Here is a 20115-nt window from a genome sequence, read left to right as displayed (position 1 = left end):
TGTAATGAATGAATATAATATACAAGTTTCACTTTTTGAATGGAATTACTGAAATAAATCAACTTTGTCATGATATTCTAATTTTATGACCAGCACCTGTATTATTAGAAAGTGGAGTCACTGCTGTGCTTTCTTGGTCAACAAGGAGATATTGATAAACCACATCAAATATAGTAGATAATATTTTATTCTTGAGGGAAATTTAACTGGCTTCAGCAGCAACATTGAATTTAAAGTCATGCTGCAAAACAGTAAACAAATGCAAGACCAACTACTACAGACACAGTAAAGACTGAAAGAGCAGTTAATGAAACAAATACAAAAATGGACGCCAAATGGGCATAAAAGATAGCAAGATTGCACTGCACAAGCTAAGAAACAGCCACAATGTACAGTGAATCGGTGGCACAGCTATGATTCAAACCACATCCTGTTACTGGCAATGAATAGTATTGAAAAAAAAATGCTTTTATTATCATGTTTTATATTGTGTCCCTTATCTTTGCAGTCAAGTGATCAACTGACAGTTAAAACAAGCTTTCTTGTCAATCAGATAGCAGTAAAAGTCACAGAGTCAGTGCCACCAGCCGAAGAAAACACAATGAAGAAGATGGCTGTGCTTTTTCTTGCAGTCGGAGTCTTTTTGTTTCTAATTCATGAAGGTGAGTGTTTAACTTTATATGCTTTGCTTTTAGAATAGTTGTAATATCTGGAGGTGTTTTATATCTTAAATTTGAACTCTGCAGGTGATTGTGTGGAAATTGTTGGAGGGAAAGAGGTCATTCCTCACTCAAGACCCTACATGGCTTACTTTAACACTTTGTGTGGCGGCGCTTTGATTGAACCAAACTGGGTGCTGACGGCTGCACACTGCGATGAGTGAGTACGGCCGTATTTGATTCATTTATGTGTTGGGTGTGTGTTGCCAAAGAATTTCGGAGATTTCTTTATGAATGTAATTCTTTTTACCCAATGTTTGGGAAAGCAATAAAAGTAAGATGCTTTGCCACGATGGAGTCTCAACAATGGAAATTAAAACATGAAGGTGTTAAACAGAAGGAACAGTGCAGTCTGAGAGGCAGTTGCATTATTAAACAAAAAACAAAATTAAGCAACAGCAAAATTTTTAGAAAAAAAGAGTACAGTGTACATATATGAAACGGGCATCAGGCTAAGAGACGAAGCAGGAGTTAAAAACAGGTATTTTTTAACACTGTATGTCATCTTTAATAGAATATTTTTTTAATAGTTGCTTTAGTTGTTACTGTTACTACTACAATGTTTATCTGACATTTTTATTTTGGATTTTCAGCATAGGTAGAGACTTTTTGTCTTAATTACTGCCAAAACTAACTCTTTTGGAAACTGAATTTGTGTTGAATTCCTATGTGTTTTATCATACTGGTTGCATTATGGCATTTTGAGTAACTCTAACTGGATATGCCCTTGTTAAAAATGCTGCCTCACATCTGCAAAGCACAGGGTCAAAATATTAGCTGCACCTCTGTATGAATTAGGTATGCACATTCTTGATACACGATAACTGTTGACATACATTTTGTATAATTGGAGCACATATACTGTATATCAAGTGACTTGCTAGGGACCACAAAATGAGTGACTTGCTGGAGCTCAAATGGCAACCATGCAGTTTTAAGTCCAGTGCTTTAAGCGCAACACCATACTGCCTGCCTAACTCTGCTATATTCGGTTTAGGTTAACCTGACGCCCTCAATGGCCCCTAAATGTACTCTGCAAAAATTGTACACTGGGATGACCCGGTGCCTCATTCTGGGTGGGGTCCTGATTTGTGTATGATGTGAGATAAGCTAAAAGTGCTTGTGACCCTCAATCGAATGGATGGATCAAGGGTGTGTGCCAGCAGCTTGTCACAATTTCTGAGTGGTTTAAGTTTCACATTTAATGTCATCCATTCAATCATTTTCCATAGATATTTGCATCCCATTGCAAAGTAGCACCGTCATCTAGTAAAGAATCGGATTAGTAGTCATGCATCAGGACAGACTGAGCTACGACATATCAGATATAAAGTCACACCAGGGTGGTGCAGTAGTTGCGCTGTTGCCTCGCACTAAGGAGTCCAGGGTTTGCCCATGCCTGGTTTTATCCCTCTGTCCAAAGATCTGAAGGTTAGGTAGATTGGGGAAGCTAACTTGACCCTAGTGTTTGGTCTGTGGATGAGTTTTTGCCCTGCAATGGACTGGCGCACTGTCTTAGGTCAATGTAGAATCAACACAAAGGAACTTATAAAAAATAATGCCATAGTTTAAACTGAAACAATGACCTTAAACCTGAACTTTTAACGAAAATACTACTTGAGTAAGTACAACCTGAATCTGAATGCCTTCCTAAAAGGCAATTTGATAAGAAGGCAGTAAGAAAACAAAGCCAATGTATTATTTCTCAAATTGGGATTAGCATATGAGACACAAATGTGTCAAAGTAAAAAATAAAACGACTCTTGTCTTTGAATGCACTGCTAATGACTGATTTAATTGAAAGAATATTCATCCACCCATTTTCCAACCCGCTGAATCCGAACACAGGGGTCTGCTGGAGCCAATCCCAGCCAACACAGGGCACAAGGCAGGAAACAATCCCGGGCAGGGTGCCAACCCACCGCAGGACACACACAAACACACCCACACACCAAGCACACAATAGGGCCAATTTAGAATCGCCAATCCACCTAACCTGCATGTCTTTGGACTGTGGGAGGAAACCGGAGCGCCCGGAGGAAACCCACGCGGACACGGGGAGAACATGCAAACTCCACGCAGGGAGGACCCGGGAATCGAACCCAGGTCCCCAGATCTCCCAACAGCGAGGCAGCAGCGCTACCCACTGTGCCACCGTGCCACCCTTGAAAGAATATGCATCTCTTAAATGGACATACATTAAAACTTGAATTAAATCTTCTGTGGCAGATGGCCGGAGCTTACCCGGCCAGGACACCCAAAGTGTGGAAGGGCCGGGGAAAAGAGGATTGTCAGGACAGTTTCTTCCACGGGCCAATAGAGGGCAGGCCTGTTGGTCTTCAGTGGGGTTATGAGCGTGGAGGCTCAACCTTTCCAGGGCCTTATTTGGTCATGCTTCCACCACACCTGAAAGTGTAGCCGGAAGAAGCACATTAGGCACCTCTAGTCCACCCAAGGGCCTTATAAAAAGGAGCCGCCTCACTCCATAAGGGGCCAGAGTCGGGAGGAGAGGACAAAACCTGAAGAGGAGTGGAGGGAGAAGGACTGGTGGCAGAAGGGACCGAAAGGTGTTAGTGGTGCTGCATTGTGCTTATGGGTATTGTTGACTGGTAAGAAACTGTAAATAAACGTGTGGTATGTGGCAAAACTTGTCGTCTGCCTGTCTGTGTCTGGGTTAGGGTGGCGGTAAGCCCCCTAGTGGCTTACACTTCATAAATACTATCCTCAATTGCTCATCACCATCAACGATTGAAAATTATGCTCTACACCAGTGCTATGCCTGCGAACGGCAATCTCCAAACTGCTTTTTTTTGGCGCTCCCTGTCCTGCCCTTTAGGACAGTTTAGCGTGTCTAAGAGATTTAATGCCTTTGATGGTAGTAGAATCATTTTGTGCCTTGGGATTCTTTGGGTTACAAAAACACTGCTACATATACGCCTTTGCTCCTGGCACGCTAAAAAAGATCTCCATAGCTGCTATCTCACTTAAAAACTGACAGTGTATATTACTTGGATGGTTAAGTTACGTCCTTTGCATAAATTAGCAAAGATACTACAAATTAGAATTATAGTAGGGATGGGTAGGGATAAACATAATATTTTGATTTCATAGAATTTTTTGTCATTATATTAGGGCAGTCAGCACTATAAGCTACCTGGCAGACAGGCAAGTTAAATACAGAGATACTAGAGACTTATTTTAGTTTTTAAAGAATCATGAAATGGAAAAAAGAAAGAGATCGTAATTTTTACCTTCTCAACTTTTCTCTAGCATTGCACCAGGACAGCCCTGAACCCCACTCCTCACACCCTTTCCTCCCTCTCCCCTGCACCTATGTCAGTATGTATAAATCAAGAAAATGAACACCAGTGCTACTTATTGACATGTGGTGTATCACTGTGAACCATGTAATATGAAATTTTAAACCTTTAAATGAAAATTTTATTTCATTAAATTTCCCCTGCCTTGAGCATGGGAAAGGCGCCATATAAATAAAATTTCTTCTTCTTCTTCTTCTTCTTCTTCTTCTTCTTATTATTATTATTATTATTATTATTATTATTATTATTACATAAGTACGGTACTGGATGTGTATGCAATTCTTGAGGTGTTTTATTGTTTTGCAAAAAAAAAAGAAAAAAAAGAAAACGGCGCCCTGACTAAAGCACAGCCGGAGACATTTGCCTCATTGTCGGCCCTGGAGGCAACAATATTTTTTTAAGTGTTAAACAGGCCACATTAATCGCAAAAATTAACGTGTTAATGTTCCCAGGGCTAATATATATATACTGTATATTCTAAAGATTTCCACAAATAAAAACACATTTTCCAAAAATATTTTTGACAGATACTGTATATACTGTAATGTACAAAATCTACAAATAAGAACACAGGGACAGGTTGGAAACTTGTTAAGGGCAGATTTCACAAATTTCTTCTTCACACAAAGGACAATAGAGATCTTCAGCAGAAATTTGCTGAACAGGATTGATAAGCTTGTTGGACTGAATCACCTGATCTTTTCATATTTGGTCAAATGTTCTAATGTTTGATGGGTATTATAACCATGCATATACAAAAACATAAAAACATAAGAAGTTTGACAAACGAGAGGAGACCATTGCGCTTAGACTAATTCACTGGTAAGACTGCATTTGGAGTATTGTGTGTAGTTCTGGTCACCACGGTTCAAGAAAGACATAGCAGCACTTGCAGCTGTGCAGGAGAAGAGCAACCAGGAAACAACCAGAGAATTAAACTTGTTTAGTTAGAAGCACAAGTAAATCTTCAAAGGCATCGTAGATCCAAAAACATTCTTTCAACTTAAGGGTGAATCACATAGCCAAGGACATCACTGAGGAGAAATGCATTTAAAACTGAAGCCAGAATACTATTATATGCCAAATGGCATATAGTTTTTCTTCACACAGAGAACCATAGACACGTGGAATACATGTACCATGTAGTGTGGTAGACAGTAAGGCTTTAGGGACCTTCAAAACTTGACTTGATGTTATTTTGGAAGATTGTGGTTTGGACTTGTGTGCTTTGATGGGCTGAATGCTCTGTTTTCATCTAAATTGTTCTAAAGTTCTAATTAAAGAATACATTAAAACAAAAATGTGTTGTTTTATACAATGTGCATTACAGATGTTCCTGTAAAATTCTCTATCATTAAACGACGAGAGTAAACGGATTGATTAATTCTGTTTGGTGTCATGGATCGTGGACTATCTTACAGACAGACCTCAGTATGTGTGTCTCGGGAACTGCAGGTCTGACATTGTGGTCAGCAACACAGGAGCGCCACAGGGGACTGTACTTTCTCCAGTCCTGTTCAACCTATATACATCGGACTTCCAATATAAGTCGGAGTCCTGCCACGTGCAAAAGTTCACTGACGACACTGCTATCGTGGGCTGCATCAGGAGTGGGCAGGAGGAGGAGTATAAGAACCTAATCAAGGACTTTGTTAAATGGTGCGACTCAAACCACCTACACCTGAACACCAGCAAAACCAAGGAGCTGGTGGTGGATTTTAGGAGACCCAGGCCCCTCATGGACCCCGTGATAGTCTGAGGAGACTGTGTGCAGAGGGTACAGACCTATAAATACCTGGGAGTACAGCTGGATGATAAATTGGACTGGACTGCCAATACTGATGCTCTGTGCAAGAGAGGACAGAGCCGACTATACTTCCTTAGAAGGCCGGTGTCCTTCAACATCTGCAATAAGATGCTGCAGATGTCCTATCAGACAGTTGTGGCGAGTGCCCTCTTCTATGCTCTGGTGTGATGGGGAGGCAGCATAAAGAAGATGGACACCTCACGCCTGGACAAACTGGTGAGGAAGGCAGTCTCTATTGTAGGCACGGAGCTGGACAGTTTGGCATTTGTGGCAGAGCGATGAGCGCTGAGCAGGCTCCTGTCAATCATGGAGAATCCACTGCATCCACTGAACAGTATCATCTCCAGACAGAGGAGCAGCTTGTGAATTTCCCATTGGGATTAATAAAGTATCTATCTATCTATCTATCTATCTATCTATCTATCTATCTATCTATCTATCTATCTATCTATCTATCTATCTATCTATCTATCTATCTATCTATCTATCTATCTATCTATCTATCTATCTATCTATCTATCTATCTATCTATCTATCTATCTATCTATCTGTTTGGACCCTAACTTGGTGGGGTAGACTCTGGACTTCTTAACTAACGGAAGATGAAGAGTGAATATTAATGGCTGTTTTTCTGATAGCCTTAACGCATTCATGGAGACACATCTAGGCTGCTGTCCGTCTCCACTTGTATTTATTGTATACACAAATGACTGCAGGAGTTCACAAAAGAATATCCAGACATATCCTGAAATTTACAGTAGGATAGCCATGGACCTGTTGTTGATGAGTTTGATCAATGCTATGATCGTTAATCATTATGTCTAAATATTTCCAGGGCAATGATATGGTTGTAGATTTCAGGTGCTCCCCTCATCCCACTATATAAACCATAGTTAAAGGGGAGATAGCAGACATGGCAAAGAACTACACATATCCGGGGGTAATAGACTAAACACAGAGCCATTTTGTTGGAAGGTGCAGGCACAACTTTTCTTTCTTAGAAAACTCCTTATGGATGACACTGCAGTTGTGACCCACGGGGCTGGTTACTTTGAGCAGCTGTTCAAAGCTCCAGAATAAGAAAGTCTACCTTACTTAGTAAATTATTAGTCTTGTAATTCTACTTTTGAATTAAAGAATTGATTATTAATCCCAGTTTTTGGAAATTTTTATAATAGCTTCTGATTCAGTTTTTAACTTCTTAGACCTAAGTCTAGGCTTATAATTTGTTTTAATTTCCTGTGCCAGCTGGTAACCCTTTTCCTTTGGTTGTTAAAACATGGAGTGTCTGGAGCTGCATGCCTGTGGCATAGTCATGTGACCTTCTTAAAAGGCTGTGTATGTGCAAAACTGGCTAAAAACACTAAATATAGCATTACACTGGTTTGCAAAATTAAACTAATAAAAAGCTGTTTTAATTGAGAGTAGTAATTCTGATTTGCCTTTAAGAACACAGTAAAAATATAATTAGAATGTTTCCATTAAGTGATATTTATATACAAAATTGAAAAGAAATTACAAAATGAACTCATGTATTGTTCTAAATCAGTGAATATATTTAGGGAATCCATTTTTTATATAATATTTTAAAAAGGAAATACATATTCATCGATTTATATAGAAACTTTTCTAGTTTCATGTGAACCCTGAATAAAATGAGGACTGATTGAGATCATTTATGTTAGCCCACTAGAGGGGGCTGGGCGGTCTCGTGGTCTTGGAAACCCTACAGATTTTGTTTTTTTCTCCAGACATCTGGAGTTTTTTTTTTTTGTGTTTTTTCTGTCCTCCCTGGCCATTGGACTTTATTTTTACTCCATAATTAATTAGTGTTCCTTAATTCTGTTTTCTTATTTATTTTGCCTTTTTTCTCTTTCTTCATTATGTAAAGCACATTGAGCTACATCATTTGTATGAAAATGTGCTGTATAAATAAATGTTGTTGTAGTTTTTGTTGTTCCAAATTTCATTTCGTGACCTGCTGTTTGTATGCTTTTTCTGGGGCATCACTATGAATCATTAAGTAGTACTCCATCCTCATACCAACATCCCACAATCCCTGGTACCTTCTATCAATGTTTTTGATATCCTGATGGAATCTTTCACCCAGCTCATCATTCACCTCTCCAAGATTTTCATGCAAATTTTCCAAATGTGATTCTAAAAAGTGAACATTGAGACTCATGTTGCAACTCAATTCTTTAAACTTAACTAATATATTTCCACAATTTCTTCATAATGTGTTTTTTTTTTGTTGCCTAAAAACTTACTGATTACTGATTTAAATGATACCCAAGCATCTTGTTCCAGGTTGTTCATTACACCATCAAAGTCTGCATCTCATATTAGTTTTTCTAATATCAGGTCCAGGAAAAATTTCATTTTAACCTCAGACAAATCTGTACACTTTCAGAATGAATAAATCAAACAGGCTCCATCTTTTAATAGATAGATAGATAGATAGATAGATAGATAGATAGATAGATAGATAGATAGATAGATAGATAGATAGATAGATAGATAGATAGATAGATAGATAGATAGATAGATAGATAGATAGATAGATAGATAGATAGATAGATAAGGCTACTTCATTCAATCACCCTTAATATGAAACAGTGGTAAAAACTTTACTCAAGCCCACCAAACTAGGGTAGATGATTTTGTTGGAACCAAGGTGTAGCTTTCATCTAGCTGCATATTCTTCCTGAAGCCAGTGTCAATTCTTGGCTGTCCCACTCACAGAGAAGTTTTTTTTTTTTTTTGTGCCATAACTGATACACAGAGCTTTTAGATTCCCACAAATGAACTACTGGTTCAATTTGCGGTTAATTCTCTTTAAGAAAAATGTAAAAGCTCTAAACATAGATTTTAACAGTACAAAATATTAAATTCATACAAATTATCACTAAAGTAAAATATTGATATTTAATTAATTATAGTGTGAATGTGATAAAAACCTTGACAGATAGAAAAGTATCTTTAAAAAAAAACAATTTACGTGAAGGGCGGCACGGTGGCGCAGTGGGTAGCGCTGCTGCCTCGCAGTTGGGAGACCTGGGGACCCGGGTTCGCTTCCCGGGTCCTCCCTGCGTGGAGTTTGCATGTTCTCCCCGTGTCTGCGTGGGTTTCCTCCGGGCGCTCCGGTTTCCTCCCACAGTCCAAAGACATGCAGGATAGATGGATTGGTGATTCTAAATTGGCCCTAGTGTGTGCTTGGTGTGTGGGTGTGTTTGTGTGTGTCCTGCGGTGGGTTGGCACCCTGCCCAGGATTGGTTCCTGCCTTGTGCCCTGTGTTGGCTGGGATTGGCTCCAGCAGACCCCCGTGACCCTGTAGTTGGGTTCAGCGGGTTGGAAAATGGATGGATGGAATTTACGTGAAGATAATCTTTCAGCATTTTTAGGCGAGCGTCCGTATCGTCTAGGTGTGTGAACAGCCCCCCTGCTCAATCCCTATACGTCAGGATCACAGATAGTCAGTGCAAGAGAGAGAGAAAAGTAAGTTGGGTAGCTTCTCAGCCATCTGCCAATAGCATCCCTTGTATGAAATCAACTGGGCAAACCAACTGAGGAAGCATGTACCAGAAATTAAAAGACCCATTGTCCGCAGAAATCCGCGAACCAGCAAAAAATCCGCGATATATATTTAAATATGCTTACATATAAAATCACAATTTAAATGACCGCTACGCGCGCGTGTTGACTCGGCGACGCCCAGAGCAGAAAGAACGCGCTCCGGCCGCTCCAACCGCGACATGCGGGGAGTGAGAGAGACGCCAATATCTCACACTCTCTCCCCCCTTAAAGAAATTAAATGGGTGCGAGTGAGACCACTGACCTCCCTCCCTTCTATTAGTTATAGGTTATAGCACGTTCGGCTTATCCATGAGTCCGGCTTATCTATGATACGATTTTATTTTAAAAATTCGTATGATTTTTGGTCTCCAGCTTATACATGAGTCCGGCTTATAGACAAGAACCTAGGGTATATGAAATAATCAAAACAATAAGTGCAATATATACCCATGGAACCAATGTGACAGTCATTACTATTAAAACAATAGAGAAGACATTTGGTTTACTAATTTTTGTTTTCATTTACTTCTTTTTAAAAAACAGCCCTACTGAGGTAACTCTCGGTGCTCATTCAAGAACAGAAAAAGAAGAAACAAAACAGAAATTTCGAGTGCACAGAATTGTTCGTTATCCTACTTTTAATTTAACATCATTCTTCAGTGATGACATCATGCTCCTCCAGGTATGTATCTACTTTGGCTTCAATTAAAGTCTGGAAGTTCCTGAAATTAAAAGGTGACTCACAGTTATAGTTTGAAAGTAAATCAGAGAGGGTGATATGGGTGATACACAAGTACCTTATGCTGCAATACAAAATGGTAAAAAGGGTGAATGGATCTCAAAATAAGCACAATCTTGTCAAGGGGCCTCATGTATAAATGGTGCATACACACAAAAATGTTGCATACGCCTGTTTCCACACTCACATCGCGATGTATAAAAACTAAACTTGGCATAAAGCCACACACATTCTCACTCCAGCTCAAACCATTGCATATGCATGTTTTCGGCTCAATTTTGCAAACTGGCAGCACCCAGTGTCAAAGCAGTGCTACTATTCCTGTGTGGTTTCCCTTTCTTTTTTAGATCCACATCCGTGACGCGGCTTTACCAAATACACTGAAATTAACCGCATATCGTTTTTTAGTTTAAGGCATCTGAATGTAATTAACCTGTAACCACATAATGGTACACGGAATGGCCAAACTATTCCAAATACCATAGCTGCTGTAGCATTGTTACTCTCAGTGCACCACTCAGAATATTTTAACCCATTGTATCTGAGCGTGGAATCACAGCTCTAGAGCAGCTGATCAGAAAGTTCTACAGCAGATTGTGTCGAGGGGAGAATTATTGTAGGGCCCTGTGGAATCTGTTTTATTTTTTCACAAATACTGTTTTTTTTTTTTTGATTTCCGATTTTCACCATTTTATTTTTCCTTGAATCGGATTTTTGGGTTTCTGAACTTGAACTTTCAATCAGCTTCCTTTTGTTGTTTATACACTTGCTTAATTAGTATGTTTTTCATTACCTCCACTTGGCATTCGCTGAACTTCTTCCTTTTTTGCCATTGTCTTTTCACAGAACACTGTACTTAAAGGAATCATTAAATTGTTTTGCATATTCAAAGTGGCATAATTCTGGGAGGAGATTGGGTGGAATGGTAGGCGTGTGCACGAGCGTTATATTTCACGCTGACTGGGATTTATGTAGCGGAAGTGCGTGGAAGTTGGCTTACAAACGGTTTTGTGCATCTGAATTTTTTTGTGTGTATGCACATTTCAACTTTTGTCCATATGCCATGTTTTAGTGTGAATTCTACACACGGCGTTATGCATGAGGCCCCAGGACGTTACAGAACGGGGCTCGTCCCATGCAGTCTGGCCCCAATCGTAAATTTCAAGACAAGCACAAGACCAAAATGGGGCACTGGTTTTAAAATGTTAAAAATACAATAAATACAAATAAATAAATCAAGGAACAAAGAAACATAAATATCTGGCTTAAAAGGGCAAAGGCAAAACAAATCCACATCCATCAAGGCAAAGTCCAATAAACAGAAGCAAAAATCCACAATAACCAGAAAATACAATACACTGCACAAGACAGAAATCTTCACACCACAAATTTCAATGAACCTCTGAGGAAAATACACCTCAGTCTGAAATATAAAAGCTGAGGGCAGTTCCCTCAGCACTGACATCATGGTGGACCTGTCTCTGGGGGTTTCACCCACCGAAAACAAGGAAAATAAATAAACAGCACAAATACACAATACACAAATAATAACCATAATAATATTAACAAAAATATATAAAACACATGAAAAATAATAATCCAAATTCAACAAAAATAAAAAGAGAAAAACAAAGCAAAGAACCAAAGGAATAAATCCTGGCTGAAACATACCATCATAGTTTAATGTTCATGGTTTATGATCCTGACTTTGAATTCTCGACAAGCAAATAGTTTTGGCCTAGCAACTTCTAGTTTTGAAGTCTGGTAACACACTTTGTTTGGCATTTTTACTACTTCTCAACTTTTGGTTCCTTATTCTCTATAAATCTGCCTCAACTCACCTTATGTAGAATAGTAACAGTTTAGGAGAGAAACCCTAATAGTTCATAAATTCATGAGATTAATATAAATTAAACAAAACCAGAGCAAAGAGTCTAGTTTATCACTTACATTTAGTAACAAGTAGGTGGTCCTTGCAAAGTGCAATGAAGATGATGTGTGATGACATCAAACACCTTTCTTTGTTCCTATTGGTCCTCTTCGGAATCCTTGAGAACCTGTGGATAGGGGAACATCTACCTTTAAACTCTGAAATAACTGCAGAATGTTTGTACTAAATACTACTTCACTGAATGTATTGGAGATATACAGTGCAGGAAAACTGGTTATAGAGCTGAAAAAAAAACAATTGTTTGGTGGTTAAATAAAACTTCTTTTTTTGTTTTGTTTTTCATTTTTCTCCTCTAATTTACATTTTGGAAAGCTAAACAAAAACGCAGTCATGAACTTGTATGTTTCATCTCTCCACCTGCCTTTTAACGGAGAAGACGTCAGACCGGGAACTGAGTGCAGAGTCGCGGGATGGGGAGCACAGAAATATTGGGGCCCAACAGAAGACAAGCTGAGGGAGGTTTGCGTGACCGTTATAGACAGAGACAAATGCAACAGCCCCAAGTACTATGGAAAAATACAAATCACAAAAAGTATGCTGTGTGCAGGTGATGAAAACAATGGTGGAAAAGACTCCTGCCGGGTAAGAACTTACCAAAAATTAACTTCACTGCATGTTCTTTTTACTTTTACTTTCTCTGAGTTTATGTTTTCTTCTAATTGGGATGTTAGGTGTGTGCTTTTGTCTTATAGGACAGTTAGAGTAATTTCTTGCTTTACATTGAAAGTTATTTTCATTTTTGCATACTGTAACTTAACCATAATTATGACATTCAGAGCGGAATACACAAAATAAGGTGATACATTAAGTAAAAAAAAAAACCAAGGAAATATTAGACAGCTGAGCACATAAAGTAGCAAATGAAAGTCACTTGACTTCCTTTTGGTTCCATAAACCACTCATTTTCTTTGTGTCTATCTATAGTTTCGCCTTTGATTATATTTCTACCAATTATTCATTCTTTTCCCATCACCGCTGGACTGTAAACTCATTTAGCATGTTGGCACGAGGTGGTAAATTTTGTCTAGGCTCCACTAATACCAGAAGGACATCATTCTAGAGTTATTCTGTTGTGACCTCTAGTGTTTCCCAATCTCAGACCTATCAACTACTGGCAGACGGCCGTGTTTTCAAGGAAGACTTCACTCTGCTTGATCTCTTTAAGAGGTGACCCTGTCCTTACTCTCTCAGACTCAGATTACATATTGCAATCCCAGTACCCCATGGCCTTTCTCTGTAAGGAAGACCAGGCACTCCTTGCGATGCCATTTCTTCTGCACTGGCATGGGAGCACGGTCATGCTGGGCCCTTCTCTCATATCTTCCCCTTATTGTAGTAAATCTCATTGTGAGGCTACTCATTACGATACTCATATAAATTGGACGATCAAGAATTAGTGTTACAGAAGCCATTAATAAGTATGCATAGAACAGCTCTGAGTCATTTATGGTCATAAGTAGTAGAGCAGAGTACTTTACAAGATTAGCGGAGTGGGAGTTGTGGAGTGCAGAGAGGCAGGTGGAGATAGATGAGGGTCTTCTTCCTAGTTGGCTATTTCAGAAATGTGGAAGAAGCAGAAAAAAATATGTGAGTTCCTTGTTACCTTCAACACCCCTCTCCTGTGATTGCCTTTGCTTAGTCCTGGTAGGAACAAATGAACAATGACACGGCATTGAGCACTGCAGATGAAAGGTAACAGTGCTAACCATAAAAACAAAGAAAATTCTTATATCAGTCAAGTTTGAGTATTTCCCTGTTTCCATGTTGATGTTCTAAGAAGGCTAAGGTAATATCATAAAATTTATAAACCAGCCACATTGTCCAGCTGGGGTGTTAATTCCTATTGAGAAAAGCGCTATATAAATGTAATGAATTATTATTATTATTATTGATACCGGAATTGTCTTCTGCTTTTCTTGACTCTGTACAGTACCTATTAAAAAAAAGTTTTCATCTCTTGAAAGTTTATTGTAATACAAAATTGATACTGGTCAACAGAGAAAGATTCTTTAATGTCAAAGTGAAAACAAATCTCTGCAAAGTGGTCTAAATTCATTGCAAATGTAAAACACAAAATAATTGATGACATAAGTGTTCACCCCCTTTAATATCTATCCATCCTTTCTCATACCTCCTTACCCACTGACTTAGAATAGGACAGTTAGGATTCTTCCAGTTGAGCAAGATACGTCTACGTGCCAATAGTGTAGTAAAGGCAATTATAGTTTGTTTGTCCTTCTCCACTTTAAGACCCTCTGTGAGTCCACCAAACACACAGCTGTTAATGGGTTAGGAGGGATTGTGACACCAAGGCTGTCTGATAGGCATTTAAAGATTTTGGTCCAGAATGATGTTAATTTGGCGCAGACCCAAAACATGTGCCCCAGTGAGGCAGGAGCTCGATTGCAGTGTTCGCAGGTTGGATCTTGCCCTGGAAACATTTTGGAAAATTTTAAGCGAGACAGATGTGCTTGAATAATTGAATAAGTTGAATAGTTGTATGCTTTGTGCATATGGAGCTCAAGTGGATTCTCTGCATTGCTACTTTCCACTTCTTTTCTGAAATATGTTTGCTGCTCAGTAATAAAATTGAAAGTTAGGTAGAGCCATGCTGCCTTCCACTTTAGATCTTTGTTGGGTCGCTCTTTGGAAATGTGAATGTTTATATACTTCTTCTTCTTTCGGGTGCTCCCGTTAGGGGTTGCCATAGTGGATCATCTTCTTCCATATCTTTCTGTGCTCTGCATTTTGCTCTGTTACACCCATCACCTGCATGTCCTCTCTCACCACATCCATAAACCTTCGCTTAGGCCTTCCTCTTTTCCTCTTCCCTGGCAGCTCTATCCTTAGCATCCTTCTCCCAATATACCCAGCATCTCTCCTCTGCACATGTCCAAACCAACGCAATCTCGCCTCTCTGACTTTGTCTCCCAACTGCAAGGACATTGGAACGGCCTCGTCAAAGTCCAGACCTCAATCCAATTGAGAATCTGTGGCATGACTTGAAGATGGCTGTACACCAACACAATCCATTGAACTTGTAGAAGTTGGAAAAGTTTTGGTTGGAGGAATGGGTGAAAATCCCAGTGGATAGGTGTGCTAAGCTAGTAGAGACTTTCCCCAAGAAATGGAATTGCAGGAAATGGGGGTTCTGTTGACTTTGAGAGTTGAATATTTATGCACACTTTGTGTTGTTTGTGTCACAATAAAAAATATTTTGAACCTTCAAAGTGATAGACATGTTGTGTAAATCAAATGGTGCTAAACCCCCAAAAAGCCATTTTAATTCCACATTGTAATGCAACAAAACGGGACAAACACAGAGGGTGAATGAATACTTTCACAAGGCACAGTAGTTGCCCAATAGATGCATAAACCTTAGCATATCCAGGTGGTCTAACACAGTGGTCCCCAACCTTTTCGTGACCATGGACCGGTTTTATTCCGTACACAGTTCCGCAGACCGGACCGAACCGGCAGGGGGGGTGGATGATATACTTGTAACAAAACACATTGAAGTGTGTGCTGTGGTGCAGCGGTCCCCAGCCTTTTTTGCGCCATGAACCAGTTTCATGTAAGACAATATTTTCACAGACCCGTATAGAAACAACTAAAAACAAATTGCGTATAAATACAACTCACCATCCCGCAGAATTAGTGGGAGCCCTGAGCTTGTTTCTCTCTTATGAGCCAGTCCCATTTGGGGGTAATGGGAGATAATGTCACCCGAAGTGTATTACTTACGTCTAGTCTACTCCGTAATTTGGTTTTGGTCGCTGTCACTGCAGAAAATCCCGCTTCACAAAGATAAGTTGTTGGAAACAGAAGCAAGGCATTCAGTGCTTTTTTGGCGATCTCTGGAATTTCTGCCTTGATCTTAATCCTGATCACTGGCAGAGTTTTTGTTTGATACATACTTTTAAGGCCACCGTCATTTGCAATCTCTAGCAGTTGATCTTCTTCTTGCAGGAACAGGCTTCGATTCACCTGGCTTGTTCACAAATGAATCGTGTATCCATTTTTTCAAAGTTCAGGGGTCTTTTGTGTTTGGAAAGTACCTCTCGAACTCTTTTAAAAGCAGAGACAGGTGGTCGTGCACAAGCTGTGAGAATTTTGAATCAGGCTCAGTTTCTTCTAAAACCCCTGCTAATGTTTGAAACATGTCAAATATCTCTCTGTTCACTCGGCGTCCCCACAATTCAAGTTTGGGTTTGAATGCAGCTACTTTGTCTGCCAACTTGAAGACAGATGTCATTTTGCCCTGAAGTGACAGATTGAGTTCATTAAGCAGATTGAATATGTTGCACAAGTAAGTGAGTTTTGCGACCCAGTTCATGTCACTGAAATGTTCTGCCAGTTGTGACTTTTCTTCTGAAAGAAATCTCTGCAGTGGCTCTCGTAACTCAAAAACTCTGGCCAACAATCTCCCTTTAGATAGCCATCTTACTTCTGTGTGTAAGAGAAGGTGTTTGTGCTCTGCATCCATCTCATCACAAAACTGCTCGAACAGACACAAGTTTAGGGCATTTGCTTTGATGTAGTTAATGACTTTAATGACATCGTTCAATATTCTGTTAAGTTCAGGTAACATTTTTCAGCAAGCCAACATTTCCCTGTGAATGACACAGTGCGTAGCCTCACATTCAGGTGCAACCTCCTTAACCCGAGCAATTAAACCAGAAATCCATCCAGTCATGGCAGCAGCTCCATATGCTGCATCTGCTGACACAAAAGGACCAATCCAGTTTTTCTGATATATAATCATTTAAAGATTTGAATAGTTCTGTGCCAATGGTGTTGCTTGGCAGTGACAGTGCACATAACATGTCCTCATGCACATCCTCCTGATATATATATCGCACATAAACAAGTAGTATTGCCTTGTTGTCAATATCAGTACACTCATCAACCTGAATTGCATACCATGGTGACTTATTAATCCTCTCCAACAACTGTGTCTCAGTGTCATCTGCTATATCCTCAATTTGCCTAGTGACGGTGCTAGCCGAAAGAGGAACCTGTGCTATCTTTTTAATAGCAGCCTCTCCTAGCAGTTCACGGCAAATGTCCTTTGCGGCGGGCACGATCAACTCCTCACCTATAGTAAAAGGTTTCTTCAACTTAGCAATGCGGTTAGCCGCTAGATATGAAGCTCTCAGTGCATTTGCATTTGTTGAGGAGATGGCCATTAGCAATTGCCTCTGTTCATCTTGTTCACGTTTTCTCCTTTCAAAAAATTGCAAAGGCTTGTCTTTTAATTCAGGGTGCTTGGTCTCCATGTGCCGAAGCAGTTTTGAAGGTTTCATAGACTCATTTGCTAGCATGTCGCCACATATTATGCAGAGTGGGCTTGATGCGTGAGAATCACCTGTAGCGATAAACCCATATTTTAAGTAGGAATGCTGATATTGTCTATTAAATGCAGCTTTCTTTTTCTTGGAAGTCGAAGGTTCTTCTTCTGTCCTGTGTGTGGTGGACTCACAGAGGGTCTTAAAGTGGAGAAGGACAAACAAACTATAATTGCCTTTACTACACTATTGGCACATAGACGTATCTTGCTCAACGGGAAGAATCCTAACTCTCCTATTCTAAGTCAGTGGGTAACTGATGTTTTATATTATTTGAAACTGGAAAAAATCAAATTCTCACTTAAAGGATCTGAGCAGAACTTTTTCAAAACCTGGCAGGATCTGATCAATAACATTTTAGAATTAGCTTTTAAAGCACTGAGGAAGCAGTTTCTATTCCCTTTTTTCCTTTCTTCTCCTTTTATCTTTATTCACTTATTAATTCATCTATTTACTTATTTTTAATAGCTTTAAGTTTTACTCTGCTGGCTTAGCTCTCTTTCTCAGGGGTGGGGGTTGATTTGTTTTCGATCTTATGTTAGTAAAAATTGATTTATTTGTATGGAATGTTGTATGATTTCAATAAAATAAAAATAAAAAAAGAAATGCAGTATATAAAATTTCATCATTTATAATTTATATAATTATTAAACTAAAGAGAACTTCTATAATAATTGATTTTAAATGGTATGTCATTTTTTCTAGGGGGATTCAGGCGGCCCGTTACTGTGCAAGGGGTACTACAGAGGAATTGTCTCCTTTGGTGAAGGCTGTGGCAATGCTAAAAAACCAGGCGTCTACACACTCCTTACAAGCACATACCTCAAGTGGATTAAACATATGATTCAGCATTATGGTTGAAATGCATTTCTGCAAATGCTTTGCCCTATCCTTTCAATGATGCTACCATTTACTAGAAGTTGCATTTTGTTTATGCATGTCAAAATAATTGTAATCAACCCAATGCTACAATAAACGACCAGGCACTAAATGTCTATATGTGTGTTTCGTAATAGGCTTCTATTAAGTTCTTTTTAGTGGTTTCCACGTGTTCTTTAGCTTCCTTTGTTTTGGTAAAACAGCAAAGCAATAACTTTTTTATTGCAGGCACTATCAACTGACAAATGAGTTTTCGTAGCATACCATAAATGAAAGTGAAGCTATGAACTCACATTCAGCAGTGGCTCATTTCATAATGAAATACTCCTTAAAAGCATTGAATGGCATTAGAATAGCCTGAAAATTTTCAGTAAGCCTTAATGCTTCGAGAGCATCAGGCCAAAGAGTTAGGGTTTTTCTTAACTTAACCGCCTTGGTGTTAACCCCAAGTCTCTCTTGCCTCAGAATTCTCTGTTGAAACGGTTAACCCTGAGAAGCACTTTGCGTGACCTTTTCCTGATCACCCAAATAACATTCATGACAATATTCTGCTGCCATCTTGTGGATGAAATAACACCTGCTCAATTTTTCTATGCATTCTGCCATATCACCAGTATTCATGAATGGGATGGCTGCTTCAACAAAAAATATACACAATGGCGTATAAATGAAAAGCTGGAAAGCCAGTTTTAGAACAAACTGAAACTGAACCTTTAGTTGAAGCAAGCAAGCGATAGTGATGACAATGTCAATTGGTCATCAGATGTAGACAGGGATACTGAAACTGATGCATACGATATGCCTGATTGTGTGAAACTGCAGTGCGGTGCAGTAGCTGAGTAGCAAAAAGGAAAAATTATTGCCATCAGGTGGAAAGATAAAAAAAGACATTAGCTTCCTAAGCAATGTTGACAATACAACAACTGTCAAAGTTCATGTCAGGGGAAATGTGGAAGTTGTAAGCTTGATACTATATAGCGCCTGACCCAACACAGATTGACACGGAGGCACGTGTACCATAAAATAAACTATTTATTTTCTTCCCCTGTGGGCACACATCTTCCCCGTGACCCACAGGTAATACACAGTCCCAGCACAAGTCACACCAGTACAACAAGCACTTTCCTCTCCTTGGCACCACCACTCCTCCCAAGCAACCTTGTCCTCCTCCACCCGACTCTGGCCGCTGAGTGGTGGTTGCTGGCTCCTTTTATAGTTCACCCTGAAGTGCTCCAGGTGCTTGATCACCGAGTTCCGTCTGCACTTCCGGGTGATGATGAATCTGCTGCCCACACGGGCTCAGGAGTCCCAAACACAGCACCCCCTGGCGGTGCCTGCGGGACCCAACAGGGCTGCACCCAACTCCAATTCCCAGGGAGCCCGGTGGGAAACCGAGGCACTGCTCTACCCCAGGGGGGCGGCCATCTAGCGTACAGGGGGAGGAATTGTACTTTCCAGTGCTGCTCCCCCTAATTATAGTGTGCAGGCCAGCCTCCTGTCACAAAGTCATGAAGCCATCTGCTGTGGTTTGTTCACAAATACACAATGGGCTGGATCAGGCACTGACATTATACACTCTCATGTGCAAGCAACGGCAAACGTATTATAAGAAAACATGCTTCTGCTGCCTGGATTGTAACATCAGACTGTCCATTGGTGACTGTTTCAAAAACATGTTACATGAAGGACGCATTCTGATTCTGCATCAGAACAGCAATGGACATTAGACATTCCTTTTCTAATGTAATTATTTTGACATTGTGACCGGCAATAGGA

The 20115-nt window shown here is 39.7% G+C and overlaps 1 protein-coding gene across 1 annotated transcript; it reads left to right on the top strand.

Annotated features, from left to right (window-relative positions):
* The first annotated feature begins 511 nt into the window (after window positions 1–511).
* On the top strand, window positions 512–18451 carry LOC114652306 (granzyme A-like). Its single transcript, XM_028802625.2, has 5 exons — window positions 512–662; window positions 747–879; window positions 9966–10104; window positions 12425–12694; window positions 18166–18451. Exons 1-5 carry the CDS (start codon window positions 602–604, stop codon window positions 18319–18321), a joined length of 759 nt encoding a protein of 252 aa, XP_028658458.1. The 5' UTR covers window positions 512–601; the 3' UTR covers window positions 18322–18451.
* The last annotated feature ends 1664 nt before the right edge of the window (window positions 18452–20115 follow it).

The sequence above is a fragment of the Erpetoichthys calabaricus genome, chromosome 5, assembly GCF_900747795.2.
Source record: "Erpetoichthys calabaricus chromosome 5, fErpCal1.3, whole genome shotgun sequence".
Classification (NCBI taxonomy): domain Eukaryota; kingdom Metazoa; phylum Chordata; class Cladistia; order Polypteriformes; family Polypteridae; genus Erpetoichthys; species Erpetoichthys calabaricus.
This window is presented reverse-complemented; position numbering and strand designations above follow the sequence as displayed.